At 36.8% G+C, this 13,363-nt stretch overlaps 4 protein-coding genes across 6 annotated transcripts; all 4 read left to right on the top strand.

The window, feature by feature from the left end:
• Window positions 1-1,484: 1,484 nt before the first annotated feature.
• On the top strand, window positions 1,485-3,051 carry LOC148154117 (uncharacterized). Of its 2 annotated transcripts, none has more exons than XM_088016080.1 (4): window positions 1,485-1,588; window positions 1,671-1,801; window positions 1,901-1,954; window positions 2,348-3,051. In XM_088016080.1, the coding sequence occupies exons 1-4, from the start codon at window positions 1,519-1,521 to the stop codon at window positions 2,630-2,632; spliced, it is 540 nt and encodes a 179-aa protein (XP_087872206.1). In that variant the 5' UTR covers window positions 1,485-1,518; the 3' UTR covers window positions 2,633-3,051. The 2 variants fall into 2 exon arrangements, with proteins under 2 accessions (XP_087872206.1, XP_087872207.1); XM_088016081.1 differs by having other exon boundaries at window positions 1,666-1,801.
• A 1,777-nt stretch (window positions 3,052-4,828) lies between these two features.
• Window positions 4,829-6,526, top strand: LOC148154116 (uncharacterized). The gene is made up of 5 exons (XM_088015881.1): window positions 4,829-5,139; window positions 5,223-5,276; window positions 5,400-5,477; window positions 5,597-5,650; window positions 5,722-6,526. The coding sequence occupies exons 1-5, from the start codon at window positions 5,020-5,022 to the stop codon at window positions 5,998-6,000; spliced, it is 585 nt and encodes a 194-aa protein (XP_087872007.1). The 5' UTR covers window positions 4,829-5,019; the 3' UTR covers window positions 6,001-6,526.
• Window positions 6,527-7,779: 1,253 nt separating this feature from the next.
• Window positions 7,780-9,277, top strand: LOC148154115 (uncharacterized). Its single transcript, XM_088016191.1, has 4 exons — window positions 7,780-7,802; window positions 8,039-8,176; window positions 8,350-8,403; window positions 8,522-9,277. Exons 2-4 carry the CDS (start codon window positions 8,057-8,059, stop codon window positions 8,795-8,797), a joined length of 450 nt encoding a protein of 149 aa, XP_087872317.1. The 5' UTR covers window positions 7,780-7,802; window positions 8,039-8,056; the 3' UTR covers window positions 8,798-9,277.
• Window positions 9,278-10,504: 1,227 nt separating this feature from the next.
• On the top strand, window positions 10,505-12,529 carry LOC148154114 (uncharacterized). Of its 2 annotated transcripts, none has more exons than XM_088015861.1 (4): window positions 10,505-10,561; window positions 10,632-10,752; window positions 10,860-10,913; window positions 11,334-12,529. In XM_088015861.1, exons 2-4 carry the CDS (start codon window positions 10,648-10,650, stop codon window positions 11,661-11,663), a joined length of 489 nt encoding a protein of 162 aa, XP_087871987.1. In that variant the 5' UTR covers window positions 10,505-10,561; window positions 10,632-10,647; the 3' UTR covers window positions 11,664-12,529. The 2 variants fall into 2 exon arrangements, with proteins under 2 accessions (XP_087871987.1, XP_087871988.1); XM_088015862.1 differs by having other exon boundaries at window positions 10,522-10,561; window positions 10,643-10,752.
• Window positions 12,530-13,363: the final 834 nt, after the last annotated feature.

Below are 13,363 nucleotides of genomic sequence, written 5' to 3'. Positions count from 1 at the left end.
TCAATTTCTAAATAGTGAGCACTCAACAGTTTCTGATCAAATAAGTTAAAAAGTGACTGATCTGATTCCTTTTCTGGGTTAAATAGGGAGTACTCCACCTAAAACAGAGAAGAGGAAAGGACACATTAGGGAAAATGGCAACATTCAGACAAAACAAAGGGCAAAACAAAGACGAGTGAAGGCGATGACATCAAAGGGCCATGAAACCATGTGGCTGAGTGTGATGGACCGAGTTAAAAAACAGGAGGAGTCTATTAATTAGAAAAATATGTTTTTTTTTATTTTAACCCAAAGATTATAAATGACAAAATTCCTTGGGAGAGCTCAGCTCCACAGCTACATGGATAATAGGAGGTGGTGAGAAGGGAAGGAGCGTTGTGTTTACATATCTTCAAGGAGATTGGAATTAAGCAGCCCTTCCAAGGCCACATGGGGAAAGCCAATTCAGATACAGACTATGGATGTAGTTTGGGTAGATTATAAAGTTCAATCTTCCCTAAAGTCTCTCTGATACATCTCAGTTCCCAATCATCCAAATTAGTTTGGTCGTTCCACTGAACCGAAACTAGCAACTTCTCCAAGATCGATTCCAACTCGTTAGTGAGTTTTAGAGTCCTTGTCTGATTGTTTGTTAGTTCGGCCAAGTCCGTCACAAATTTGTCGATAATCCAGGAATCCACAAGCTCCAAACAGCAGAAATCCTGTTATCATGAATAAATCCAGGGTGAATCCCCGCAGGACAAGAGGGCTCTCCTGTGCCCAGACTTCTCATCGAGAAAATTTGATCAATTGCATTGAGAGATCGGTTGACCAGATCCATCATTTGTAGATTCGGACGATGTACAAAGAAAGGGTCCAAAAATATAGAAAAATACAGGAAGCAGGGCAGGTGAGGGCAGGGAGGGAGCAGAGGAAAGAAGCGTCCGCCTTCATCGAGAGCAAGAGAGCGAAATGAATATCTTACACTCTATCTAAATTAGTTTTTGTGTGAGACATTGGTGCAGAACAAACATTCATTTCCAGCCTCCACAAAACAAAAAATATTATAAATCAAAGCGTATCCAGATATGTCAATTATGTCAGAAAAGTTGAGGATTTTAAATATCCATTGATCTTTGCAGTATTCAGAAGTTATTCAGGTTTACTGGATAGTTAAAGGAGTGAAATTTGAAATGAGATGAGAAGAAAATATAAAACACAGAATACATGTATTCCCCTTTGAGTCAATATATATGTAAATTAACATTGTACACTTGGTATAGCTATAATTTGTAATAACTGTTAGCTGCATTAGTATTTGTGAAAAAACAATGCTAATTTATTCTTGAGAACATCAGCACATTCCATTTAAATAAATTAATGTGTAAAATTGGACTTTTTTCTGTTTCTTTGTAAATAAAACATGGTAGTAAAGCAATTGTTACCCAGTGGACTCCAGGTAGTGGTGGTGATGTCACCACACCTCTTCCCAGCTACACGCCCTTACTAAGCCCTGTGGGAGGTTCCTGCTGGGCAGACATGAATAATGTGTCGTTCCTGTTACACTTCCACTTTTGCTTTGCTCAACTTTACACGTTGCACTTCTCCGGTAAGTTTGCATTACTTTCAATATAATTTAAAGCTTTTAGTTGTTTAACAAACGTCACTCTCAAATCATTTCTCCAGAACAGTCATGGCAGCAGAATCCACTGTCATAAATTATGGACCTGCTAGAACCAGGAACACAAAAGGCCTGCTCCTGGTTTGCATTCTGCTCGGTCTGTTCAGCTTTTCGAGTTCCCTGCTCAGCAAAGATCATCTGGTAAATTTGTTGTTCATATTGGTGAAACGGTCTTTAAATGGATCAAATATTTGAACAACCACGAGAGTGAAACTAAAAGTATATTTTCCAAACCTGCAGAAACAGCTAAAGGAAATGGTCGAGAGAAACAAGGGAGCATTTGAGAAAATGAAGGTAAACATAAATGTTTTAACTTGACTTTGAATCTCATAATTATGACTTTCAAAGTCATAATTATGAGATTAATTATTCAAAGTATATAATCTGTATGCTAAGATGTGAGGGTTGTTTTTTGTTGTTGTTGTTGTTGTTTGTTTCACACTTACCACTTGGTGGCAGTATTACTCCTTCAAGCTAACCGCCATTAAACAAGTAGACAAATTAACTAGCAACAAATCCATCCATTCCTCTCTGACAGTCTTTGACAGTTCAGTTCCTGGTCTGACTTATTTTAGGTCCTGTTACATTTAGTTCACGTCGCTCTGACTGTTATATGATTTAGTTTATCAGAATACCTGCTGCAATTTGCGCCGTGTCCTAAAATCAGTTTTATTTTTTTCCCACCAGGCTTATCAAGAGGAAAGAAATGGTCTCTCTTCTCAGTTCCAAGATTACATCAAATTAATGGATTTCATGGCAGAAGAGATGAAGGAACATAAGGAAGAACTTCCTGATTACTATCCGTCAGTGGAGCAATTTGTGAAGAATGTGAAGGATATTGTTGAGGAAGAAGAGGCTCACGAAGAGGAGAAAAATCAGAAGTTTGATGGAAAACTAGAGAAGATGAAAAACAACATCAGGACAGCAGAGATGTTAATAAATCAGATGGAGGAGCGGCAGGCTGAGTTATAACTCCTCCAAGCTGCTGATCTGATTACTTCCACACTCGTCTCTTTCAGCTTTGACCTTCATCACTAGGAAATTCTCTCTGAAATGTAATAAAGATATAACTAAAAGATTGTCATTAAAAAATTGCCAAGTAATTTGATTTTAAATATGTTTGTAATGAGTGTTCACAGTGTTGCCTGTCACCATTTTAGATAATAAAATATTCACTGAGGAATTAATAAAGAGTACATAACAACTCGCTTGTTCATAGTAAGACTCACAACATCTTATTTTTTGCTGTATGTTTTTCTGGTTTTATTTTGTATGCAAAATTAAAGAAAACTATTTATTTTTGGTTCCCTTTACAAGAATTAATGATGCTGCTAATTATGATTTCTGAGAACTGTGGGGTTTTTCTGAATAAAAATGTGTATTTCTCTTTATTACGGTGTGAGTGAATAGTTTTCCTGAAGAGAGCAGAAGTGGACAAACAGTTAACTGATAGATTAGTGTCAATTTGACAATTATTAACCAATGGAAAGGCTTGGATTGACTTCGCCGCCACAGAGCAGTGTCTGCGTTGCTCCAGAGGAGGCCACAGTCTTTGCTCTGTTATACCATCAACTAAAGGGAATAAACCTCTATTTATTTGGTTGATAACCTGTTATGGAGAGGAGCTGAGACATATTCAGGCCCCTTCACTCTCAGCTGTGATGTAATGCAAACTGAAGGCCCTGGATTATAGACGCCAACAGAACATCTTCTGAAAACAATCATTCCCAAACAAGGCAACCTCCTCTCTCCAACTACGCATTAAGATCCGGTCCATTCATTCTCAGTGGATGAACTGGTGACCAGATTGTTGAAATTCTCAAAGTCTTCTGGCCACTGCTGCAGTCTACCGGGTTCAAAACCAAACGTAGTCTGTGTTGGCCCCTATTTTTATTTCTTGAGTCAAACAGATGAAAAACTGCAGAACCAGTTGGGCCAGTGTGGTCAGGGCTCCAACTATCTCTGAGTATTTTGTGTTGACAAAATAAAAAATAAAATAACAAAAGAGGGAACAACATAAAATATGAAGTAATATGAACACCAAAGCCACATTCTGTTAGTAAATGTCTCACTGTATCTAAACAACCTGTAAAAAATAACACATGCATCACTTAAGAAATCTATTTGACATGAGTCAAGGTTCTCTGCAATCTCAAGTTCATAACTAATTTTCTAATCAGCTGTCATTCGCAAAAGGCTCAGAAAAAATGTGACTAATTCTGGACAATTACAGCTACAAATGAGAAACAAACTACCGGCCATGACTGAAAAGCTCAACTTGTCCTAAATAAACCAGTGTTAGACTCCAGAGACTCCATTTCCTGAGCTGATTGAAGCAAAAATATTCACAACAGTTTCTGGTGAACATCCGTACTTCAGCCGCTGAGCATCTCATGACTTATCGCATCGTAACAGCGCAGTAATTTTGCTCTGCAGCAAACAGAAAGTCTCTTCAACATATCTTCAGTTCCAGGTGCCCAAAAACAGGAAGAGCTGTTCACAAGCCGCTGCAGTCAGAAACCCACATCAATCCTCAGAGGCCTGTTGCAGAAGCATGTTGTACCCACATGCCTCTGCACAAGTGGCTGGCGGACGCTAGAGGGCGCTGTAAACCAGCACAACCAAGTTCAACAGCAGCGCTGTCTCCCTCATGAAAGCACAGATACACTCTTCTGTATTCTAACTCAGATCACAAACCTCCTCATCCTTCTCAGCAGATTTCACTTGTAACCATAGCGACACCTCACACATCCCTGGTTTTCCTCTTGAGTTATCCATATGCTAAATGATGTAAATGCATGTATTTCTGCTGATTTGTTTTATATTTTACTTTCCTTCCAGGGATCTTAAAGGCTCCTAAACAACCTGCTTAATTTGAAGTTGCCATGTACAATAACAATAAAATATCTTAAGCTATCTTCTTTACACATTTCCATTAAATTACAAAGTCAAATCTTTAGAAATTGTTACAATATGATAAACTTCTTATGTCTGTCACACCTGCTTTCACTTATACATTTACTTATTGACTGAGAATGACCTGTTTTGCCTGTTTTGCCTGTTTTGCCTCTTGGTGACTTTGGAGGTTTTTTAATATCTTCTTATAAACTGCACTGTTTATTTAAAATGAAAGTAAAAGTGCTTAGCACACTTAAGGCAAACCGATGAGCATGTAAAGCATTTGTATTCAGCACCCTGTTCAGTCATCGTTTTTCCCTCTCTCCTTCTCCTTGCAGGAAAGTTTTATTAGCATTAAAAGAGCAACAGACGCGTTTTTTTAATTTTTTTTTATTCAGATTGGTTTGTTTTGTCGTTAACATAAATCCTTTTTAAAAAAATCTCAGAGGATTACATAAATCATGGTAAATTGTGGACGAAGAAGAGAGGCTGCTCTCAGACTCACCGGACACCTTCTCTTCATCCTCTCTCTGCTGAGTTTGATTGACCAGGGAGAGCCACAGCTTTTTGAGAAATCATTGGTAAACTACACATTTGGATGCTTTTTGTATATTGCCTCAGATAAAATGTCTGAGTGAATGTTTACTGTGCTGGAAAATTGTAGGAAATCGCTCTGGGAAAGTTTCAGGAAATCCTAAACATAGCCGTCAGAAAAAAGGTAAGACTCCTTTATGCTGACTTTTTGTTGGCTGAGGATCAGTAATTTTTTTTTTGTTGTTGTTCTTGTATTTTAATAGACAAAAACTAGGTGTCTTTTATGACCAGATCTTTTCTCTATTAGAAAGAAGAACAAAGCAGAGATGAAATTATCTCAACACTTTTGGAGGAAGCCAGATCTCTGACAAACAAGGAGCAACTGGTAAATAAAAAACTTCTTTAAACCCTTTTAATGGTTACATGCAAAGATGATTTTAAACATCAATAAATATTTGTGAACACATCATTTGTTCTTCCCGTGGTGTTTCTGTTGAACTTCAGGAAGCATTCAAGCAGAATCTGCAGAAGGCAGTGGATGAAGCACACAAATTGAAGGTGGGTCCCTCGAAACTCACCGTGGTGTGGAGTTTCTAAGATCATCATATGTCTGACATTTATTTTTCCAGAATGAAGACAAGAACAACACTTTGGTGATCTCATCCCAGTTCAAAGAACTGTTCCCCCATCTTTTTCTTCAGCTAGAATCAATAAAGAAAATGTCAAGATTTGGCGACCCTTTGCTGAAGCAGATGGAGGATGTAATAGAGCATGCACTTCGGGAAGGCCTCAAATACATTCCTCAGAAGGTAGAGCTTTATGCTGGGGAAGCAGAAGACACTGAAGGTAACCTGGATGAGAAGTCAAATGCTCCAAAAACTCTGTTGGATCTTCATGGTGAGCTGTAAAAGTTTAGATTTTTTTCCTCTGGTCGTTTTACTATGTGTTCTGTACAGCCTCTGTTGTTTCCCCTTTTATCTTTGCATAATTCTGGATGACTAATTGCAGAACAGAAACAATTTGCATGATGAAATGAAGCGATATGTTACACATCATGCAATGTAAAATGTACAAAACTTTTACCGTAAACTTTTTTGTTCTATTCTGTACACCAACCAAATTAATCTCAACTGTGTCATAAATTTAAAAATTACATTCATACATTTTTATTTTCTTCATGACTCCTTTCTTCAAACCTCTGTGACCAAGAAAATGTTTTTTTCTGTGAATAAGCAGATTTGGTGAAGCTCATAAACTTGTTTCTTCAAATGCTGCTAGTTGAGCTTATCTTATGTTTTTGATCTGCACAAAATGAGCCAACAGCTAGCAACATGTGTCTACAGCAGTTCTTTATACGGTCTCTCCATCTTTATTGCAGACATCTTATTGTAAAATAATTTGGACATCTAATAAAAAAATACTTTATGAGCAAAAGTCTCGTGCCTTGTTTGATGCAAATATTTTAAAAGTTCTGGTGTCACAGTTCAACGTTGAAACATTAACATTCAAACGTTCATTTAAGAAAAATCAATGGTCTGACCAAATCAGTCCTCAACAAAATCTAAATTAGTTAGCACCAGATTATGCTGTGCACCAGAAATACTTAAAGAGTAAAGCCAGAAATAAGCCACATCTACACTAACATTGCAGTAGAAATAGACATATTTAAGACCAAAGTTTTTATTGAAGAGTTTTGTTGGTGAGGCTAAATTAGGCCTAAATTATTTCAGATTAATTTAGACTAGTTGACAAACTTTGTGTGAGTTCCAAATTACCTTTCGCACAAAGCAAAGCAGAGGTAAAAACAAAACATTATTTTGACAAAGTAATGTTTTGTTAATCTGATGAGCTAGAAATCAATTTTTATTGTCCCATTTGAACAATAAAATCTGCCCCCTTTGGCCAGAGGGGGTCAAAATATAACTTTGCTGATGCCATACAAAACACTGACCATGACCATGAAAACAACATTCCTGGCTACAGGTAGCATCTTAATGCTGGGTTTCCCTTTTGTCAGCAGGGACATAGAAGCTAATGCAGAGTATTCCTGAAAGAAAACCTGTTCAAATCAAAGGTCAGGCCTAAGTCCAACTGAAAATCGGAGGTTGAAATGCAGTATGAATGAACAAGTGATGTGCTTCCAAAAAGATACAACTTCAAAAAGAGACAACTATAATAGAAAGATAATCCTTTGCAAACCAGCATTATATGATCAACAGGATTTGGAGATGCTGGAGATCGGTGGTATACTCTGCATATTTAGCTACAATTACTCATTATAGAAAATGGATGGCTAGATAGACAAATGGTCGGACAGAGGGTTTGATCTGTTTGTCTTGGAATAATGCCTCGTGGTAACTTGTGGAATGATAAAACACAAACAAACAAAACTGAATCAAAGCCAACAACAACTGCACCATCCATCAGCGGTCGATAATTATATGTATGTGAGGACTAAAGCAGTTTCGCTTTGACGTTTTTCCATTTACTTGAAATGATGTTTGCATGTTCCCACGAAATGAAAGAGTAAATAAGAAAGACTGAAGTCAGATAAGGAATCGAGCTGCAGGTTAAGAAATCCGTCCAGGGGCCACACCCAAAAGCAGGCGTGGCGCAGGGGAGGTTACAGAAACAGAGTAAAAGCTGCTGTGATTCATTCCATCGTTTTTATGCCTCATCACCTTCACAGCAAGTCCAGCTCCAGAAAAAGGTATGACAATGAACTCTATGGCTGCATTAAATAAATGCAATTTTCACAGTGTTTTCAACTTATGTGTGTGGTGAAAAAGGACAGAAAGTTAGTTAATGTGAGAGTCAAGGATGCAGAGGATAGGAGACAAATGAGTCACTTTGGCAACCCCAAAAGAAAAAGAAGACTGTTTTCAATATGGGACTGAAAAAAATCACTTATTTAGCTAATATAATGTATATTTAATTACATCCTAGAAACTCATCGAAGTCGTAATGGCAGGAGCATCATTTCCCAGAAGAGTGGCTGGTGTTGGAAAAACCAATCTTCTCCTAATTTTTACTTTCCTGAGTCTGCTCTGCCCTGCAAATTCATGGATAAACAAGAAAGATCTGGTACTTTTATTATACTCTTTTTTTTTTAAATCAATCTTGCTGTAAATATATCTTTTTTTAAATCACTCATGAGATGTGACCCAATTTTAGTATTTTGTTGTTTTTACATTGCATCTATTGCAAGCATGAGGTACACGGAGTATAAATGTTTGATTTCCCTTCTAAATTTCCAGGGAGAGATCAAAGAAAACATCCAGAAGCTACAACATGATGCAGCAAGAAGAAAGGTGAGTAAAGTACTTAAAAGCAAATCCTCCCTTCACGTGACACTGCTGTTTAGTGTTGGATAATGACAAAAGCAACAGGAAACCTTGAGTTTCAGCTTCACGTTTCTTTGTTTCCCAGGCTGCCAACATGATGGACCATAAATTCATCCCAGGCCTCCTGGAAGATGCGGCAGAATTGATGGACACCATGAATAAAATGATGACGAAAGCAATGCCTGACTTTTTTCCATTTCACGAATTCCTCCTTGACATAAAGAACTTCCTGGGAGAACTTCAGATTTACAAGAACAAAGAGTTCAAAAATGAAATGGTAAAAATCGACAACTACAAAGACAAGCTGACACAGCTGGATGTGATAATAGAAAACTTAGCAGAAGGAAAAGCTGACCTGTAAAGCTTTAGTGACTGTGCTTGTCAGTATTTTATACATCCTGGTATTTAGAGAGATTGAGAATGACATGAAAAATGCATTTTTCATGAAATTGTCAGTGAATATTGAATATTGCTGCACATAAGTCCTAAAGGCCATTTAATTCTTGTTTTTACTGGTTTCAAAGTGTTAAAGAAATGTTACATCTGCTTTTGCAATTAAAAACTGAATGCGATTGTTTGACAAGCAGTTATAAAGAACATCTAAGACATCTGGGAATATTTATTTTTTCCACTTTCTGTTTGCACCTAAATGTGGACCAATGTCATATTACACCTTTTTTGGACAAACAAGGGACAGACGTTCCAGCAGAATATTAAGATCAGTCCCAATCCCTGTCTGTAATAGTAAAAAAGAATAATATTTAATTCATCTAACTTTATTGTTGCTTTTAAAGAAAATTCTGTGTAATTGTCGTAAAGATTGTAAAATAAACATATTACATTACAGCAGAACAACCTCATAGTTTTGTTTTGTTTCCAGAGAAATCCAGCTTTTCATTTCTGCATGTTTCACATAGTACAAAAAGTCAGACCTTTATATATTCTTCCTTCCTGCAAGCCACATATACACATTTATACCGTTTCTGTGTTGATTTGACCATTTGATTATGTCATTATCCTTCAGATACACCCAGTGTAGACCGATTTTCAGTGGGTCCACCAGTTTATTTTATACATCCTGGTGTTTGATACTGACATGCACCGCTAAAGGTTTCCCACAACAATAAAACTGGGAAAACTTCACCCATTTCTATTTTTGATGGTTGTCATTTTTAAATACAGGCATGCAGTTAAAGTTAATTAAAGCTGTGTCAAGTAATGCTACATTTAAAAAACTTTTTTTTTACATATTTATCAAGCGTCAACAAATGCATCCACATGTTTCATAATGAATTAATTTTCATAGTTTGTGACTAAAGTCCAGTGAGAAGTCTTTTTTTCGCCACTAGTTCCGGTGACAATCATTGAACGGACAGCAGGTGGACGTCCTTATTCTGAAATGCTGCATTAGATTGTTTTATACAATTGGTTTGGTTTTGTTTTGTGTCACTGCCGCTTGAAATCTTGTCAGAAAATTTCCAGAAATGAAAGTGAAGAGCTGGCTTACACAGGTCGGCTTTAAAAATCTTCTGCTGTTGTATTGTTCCTGTTTTCTCCTCAACCTCTGCTCCTCGTCCTTTAACGTTATGCCTCCTGTAATTTGCTTCATTAAAACCTCAGATAAAATATTTCAAAGACCAAAAAAGATATATATATATATTTTTTAATATAGTAAGTTATACCCTACCCAATTATGGGGACAGTTGTCTTGTAAAACTATTTCATGCACAGATTGTTAGACAAGAAAGTTTGTTTTTAAAGAAGTGTGAGTAATGTATCCCAGATTACAGACAGATGGAAGATCGAGTGGAAGGAAAAAGTGTTTTGGAAGAGGATTAATAAGTAAACTCAAATAGTTTTGGGGAGATTCGCATGGCGTCACCTGGAGTCCAGAGAGAGAGAGGAAATACAGCTGTTAAATTTCCTGTGTTAAGCTGCTTCTAAAACAGAGACAAAGAAAATATCTTCACTCTCTGTGTTGAGAATTGCAGCAGCAAAATGCTTTAATAAACGGGGTGGAGCCATCACCAATACACCAAAGGCACAGGGAGAGGCTACCAGTATATAACGCACTCAGTGTTTTGCTGCCCATCCAGTTTTCTTTGCTTATTTGTTGACATCTCTGGTAAGTTGTGATACGTCCTAATTTGTTTTGCTCTGTTGTAATTTTATTACCTTTAATAATTACTCTTCAGTCTTTCCCCAGAAGTCATGGCAGAAAAAGCTAGAGGCACAGGAATCACTGGCCTTCTCCTCATTTTTACTCTGCTGAGTCTGATCTGCTTCATAAGAGCTCAGTCTGACAAGGAGTATCTTGTAAGTTAATCATAAAATGGAAAAATACGATTTTAAGCTGGGTTGAAATCTGGTTGAATATCTAAACTTCTGTTTTATCCTTGTCCATTTTATTTGTGGGTGTGCAGGAAATACTGAAGGCAGAGTATCAGACACAAAAGCAAGATGTGGAAAGAAAAAAAGTGAGTGTTTGTTGCTAATGTCTAGGATAGTACGATGAGACAAAGAGTCACATTAGTATGTTACACACAGATGTTGTAAAGTTGTAAATGGAAGTTTTATGAAAACTGTACAAATTAGAATTTCATAGGAACAAATCTGGACAATATTTTTGCAGATGGTGATAAAACAGTTTGATGCACTTCCAGTTCAGATAAATGAACTATTTACCATTACAGTCAAGTATTGTGCATAAAAACTTTCTAAAGTGAAACTATGCAACCTGGCTCTACTGGATTCCATGACATATTGCATTTTTTATTAGTGTGGAGGCTCATCTCACGTCTTGTACAATTTAAGTCAGCATTGTTACGATTCTTTTGCCAAAAGATATTCAGCAGTTTGTGCCTCATCACAAAGAAATCTTATTTTTCTCCTTTCAGGAACAGTTCAAGTCTCAACGGACCTCCATAAATCTGAGTTTGAGGCAACATTTAAACAAAGTGGTTGGAATGATTCCAATGGTGAAGAAAACTACAGCCGAACTTCCTGGTGCCTTCCCCCCCACAGAAAAAATTCTTGAGAAGACAAAGGTGTTTTTGGAGAAAGCTATGGTTTATTTTGACATGACATATGAGAAGTTTGACAAAAGCATAAAGGAATGGGAAGAGGATCTGAGAGAGGTAAATGAAATGATCGATTCGCTTGAGAAGAAAATAGAAGGGGAACCTGACAGTGAAGAGGAAATTGAAAGTGAGGAGGACGATGATTAGGATGGTAAATATTAATCTCTTTTTATACTGCCTCTAACTTTAGTTTAATTTTTGAGCTTCCTGAACGCCTTAAAACCTTTTCAGCTCCTTCAAACAAGCAACAGGAACAAGTTAGAGGAAATTATAGCATCTTGCATGTGAATCCTGTAACAAATAATAAAAGCACACCTGTCAAAAATGCAGAGAATGGAAAAAAGCTTAGAAATTAAGCAAAGAGGCATTGTTTCATTTTACTCTTCTTCTATGTCAGGATAATTCACAAAGGTCTTTCTGTAATCTGTGATTTTACATCAAAAATGATGATGATGATGATGAAGATGATGATGATGATGAAGATGTCAAAATGATGTGAAACCAAATAAAACTGATGTCTGATATGACACATGGAAACTAATAAACGATGTTGAAAATGCTGATGTGTTGTTAAGTAATAAGACCAAGTGGATAATCATAACTAATAAATTTACCTATTAGCTGGTGAACAGGGATGTGAGTTTGAATTAATGAGTAAACGGCCTGCCTGACTACTTGCCTTCGACTGTTTTGGGCAGATTTGAAGAACTTTCTTCTGCTGACCCACTTAGTGTTTGACTCTGATCTTGATTGGTTCTACTTAATTTAGAAGCTTGTGTTTGGGAGGAGTGTTGCTCCCGTTGTGATCCTTTTGAATTTACTTTAGACTCACCTGTTTGTTTGTTTGTTTGTTTGCTTGTTTGTTTGTTGTTTTTATTGCTGGTGTTTCACTTAATCCTCTTTTGTCTGTTAGTCTTTTTTCTGTTAATTGGGTTAAGTTGTACTGTGTTTTGTTTGTAAAAAAAAAAAAAAAAACAACATCCCCTTTTTGTAATAAATTATTTCTAAGTTTCCCTTGTGACTCTGGACACTTCTTTATGTTACCACCCCTGAGACTCTAGACCTTGGGGTCATAAAAGATGGGTTCTGTGTCCCAGAGAGATGACAGGCCAGATGAGCTGAAAGGCCACTTAGAGACGATGAAGACATTACTCTAAAACATCAAAAACCCGATGGGAGTTTGCAAACACACTCAGAGACAAAGACTTAAAGTTTTGGAGATGCGATGGAGGGAAGATTGACAGCTTGAGAACACGTTTCGAATTAAATATGGGATCGGAAAAATTGCGCTGACACATTATTTTTCAGCACTTCAGAAAAATAGATGACATTGTGATGAAAGAACATTATGTAGGATTTTTTTTTTCATGAGCCAGAATCTGAATTATCATTTCGTCTTCCATAATTATGTTTTCTGATTATCGGTTTTATCAAAAAGAGAGAGAGAAAGAAGTTCAAGAAAAACGTCACATTTCACACGTTCACATAAAGCAGCTCATCGTGGCCCTCTTCTTGGAGCTTTACTGCAGCCAAAATGGCCTCAGTTTCCTTCTCAAAAGCTTTCTTTACTTTATCAGTCGTTTTTCTTCTCGATTAAGAAGTTTATGACAATATCCAGAAGTTCTTGCAGTGACAGAGAATTTTGGTTTGTTGCTATCAGTTGCTGAAGAATCAGATAAAGATCCTCGAATTCTTTTTTATGATAGTTGAGCTGAACCCAGAAAAATAAATGGTAACACAACACATGTCATGAACATGAATAAGCCTTCATAAATATTTATGACTGTTGTCATAAAGCGTCATTCGGTAAATTATGACACTTTTAATACACAGTTGACATTATTCAA

This window comes from Poecilia mexicana, unplaced genomic scaffold (assembly GCF_051168715.1).
Source record: "Poecilia mexicana isolate PSO_F unplaced genomic scaffold, ASM5116871v1 scaffold_18, whole genome shotgun sequence".
Lineage (NCBI taxonomy): Eukaryota > Metazoa > Chordata > Actinopteri > Cyprinodontiformes > Poeciliidae > Poecilia > Poecilia mexicana.
This window is presented reverse-complemented; position numbering and strand designations above follow the sequence as displayed.

Bases quoted from the DNA above. Each gene is read 5' to 3' on its own strand.
- LOC148154117 (XM_088016080.1), top strand. From the start codon at position 1,519: ATGAATAATGTGTCGTTCCTGTTACACTTCCACTTTTGCTTTGCTCAA. The intron at 1,589-1,670 runs GTAAGTTTGCAT...TCTCCAGAACAG, and splicing joins TTACACGTTGCACTTCTCCG to TCATGGCAGCAGAATCCACT. The intron at 1,802-1,900 runs GTAAATTTGTTG...CCAAACCTGCAG, and splicing joins TGCTCAGCAAAGATCATCTG to AAACAGCTAAAGGAAATGGT.
- LOC148154116 (XM_088015881.1), top strand. From the start codon at position 5,020: ATGGTAAATTGTGGACGAAGAAGAGAGGCTGCTCTCAGACTCACCGGA. The intron at 5,140-5,222 runs GTAAACTACACA...GGAAAATTGTAG, and splicing joins AGCTTTTTGAGAAATCATTG to GAAATCGCTCTGGGAAAGTT. The intron at 5,478-5,596 runs GTAAATAAAAAA...GTTGAACTTCAG, and splicing joins TGACAAACAAGGAGCAACTG to GAAGCATTCAAGCAGAATCT.
- LOC148154115 (XM_088016191.1), top strand. From the start codon at position 8,057: ATGGCAGGAGCATCATTTCCCAGAAGAGTGGCTGGTGTTGGAAAAACC. The intron at 8,177-8,349 runs GTACTTTTATTA...CTAAATTTCCAG, and splicing joins GGATAAACAAGAAAGATCTG to GGAGAGATCAAAGAAAACAT. The intron at 8,404-8,521 runs GTGAGTAAAGTA...TTTGTTTCCCAG, and splicing joins ATGATGCAGCAAGAAGAAAG to GCTGCCAACATGATGGACCA.
- LOC148154114 (XM_088015861.1), top strand. From the start codon at position 10,648: ATGGCAGAAAAAGCTAGAGGCACAGGAATCACTGGCCTTCTCCTCATT. The intron at 10,753-10,859 runs GTAAGTTAATCA...GTGGGTGTGCAG, and splicing joins AGTCTGACAAGGAGTATCTT to GAAATACTGAAGGCAGAGTA. The intron at 10,914-11,333 runs GTGAGTGTTTGT...TTCTCCTTTCAG, and splicing joins AAGATGTGGAAAGAAAAAAA to GAACAGTTCAAGTCTCAACG.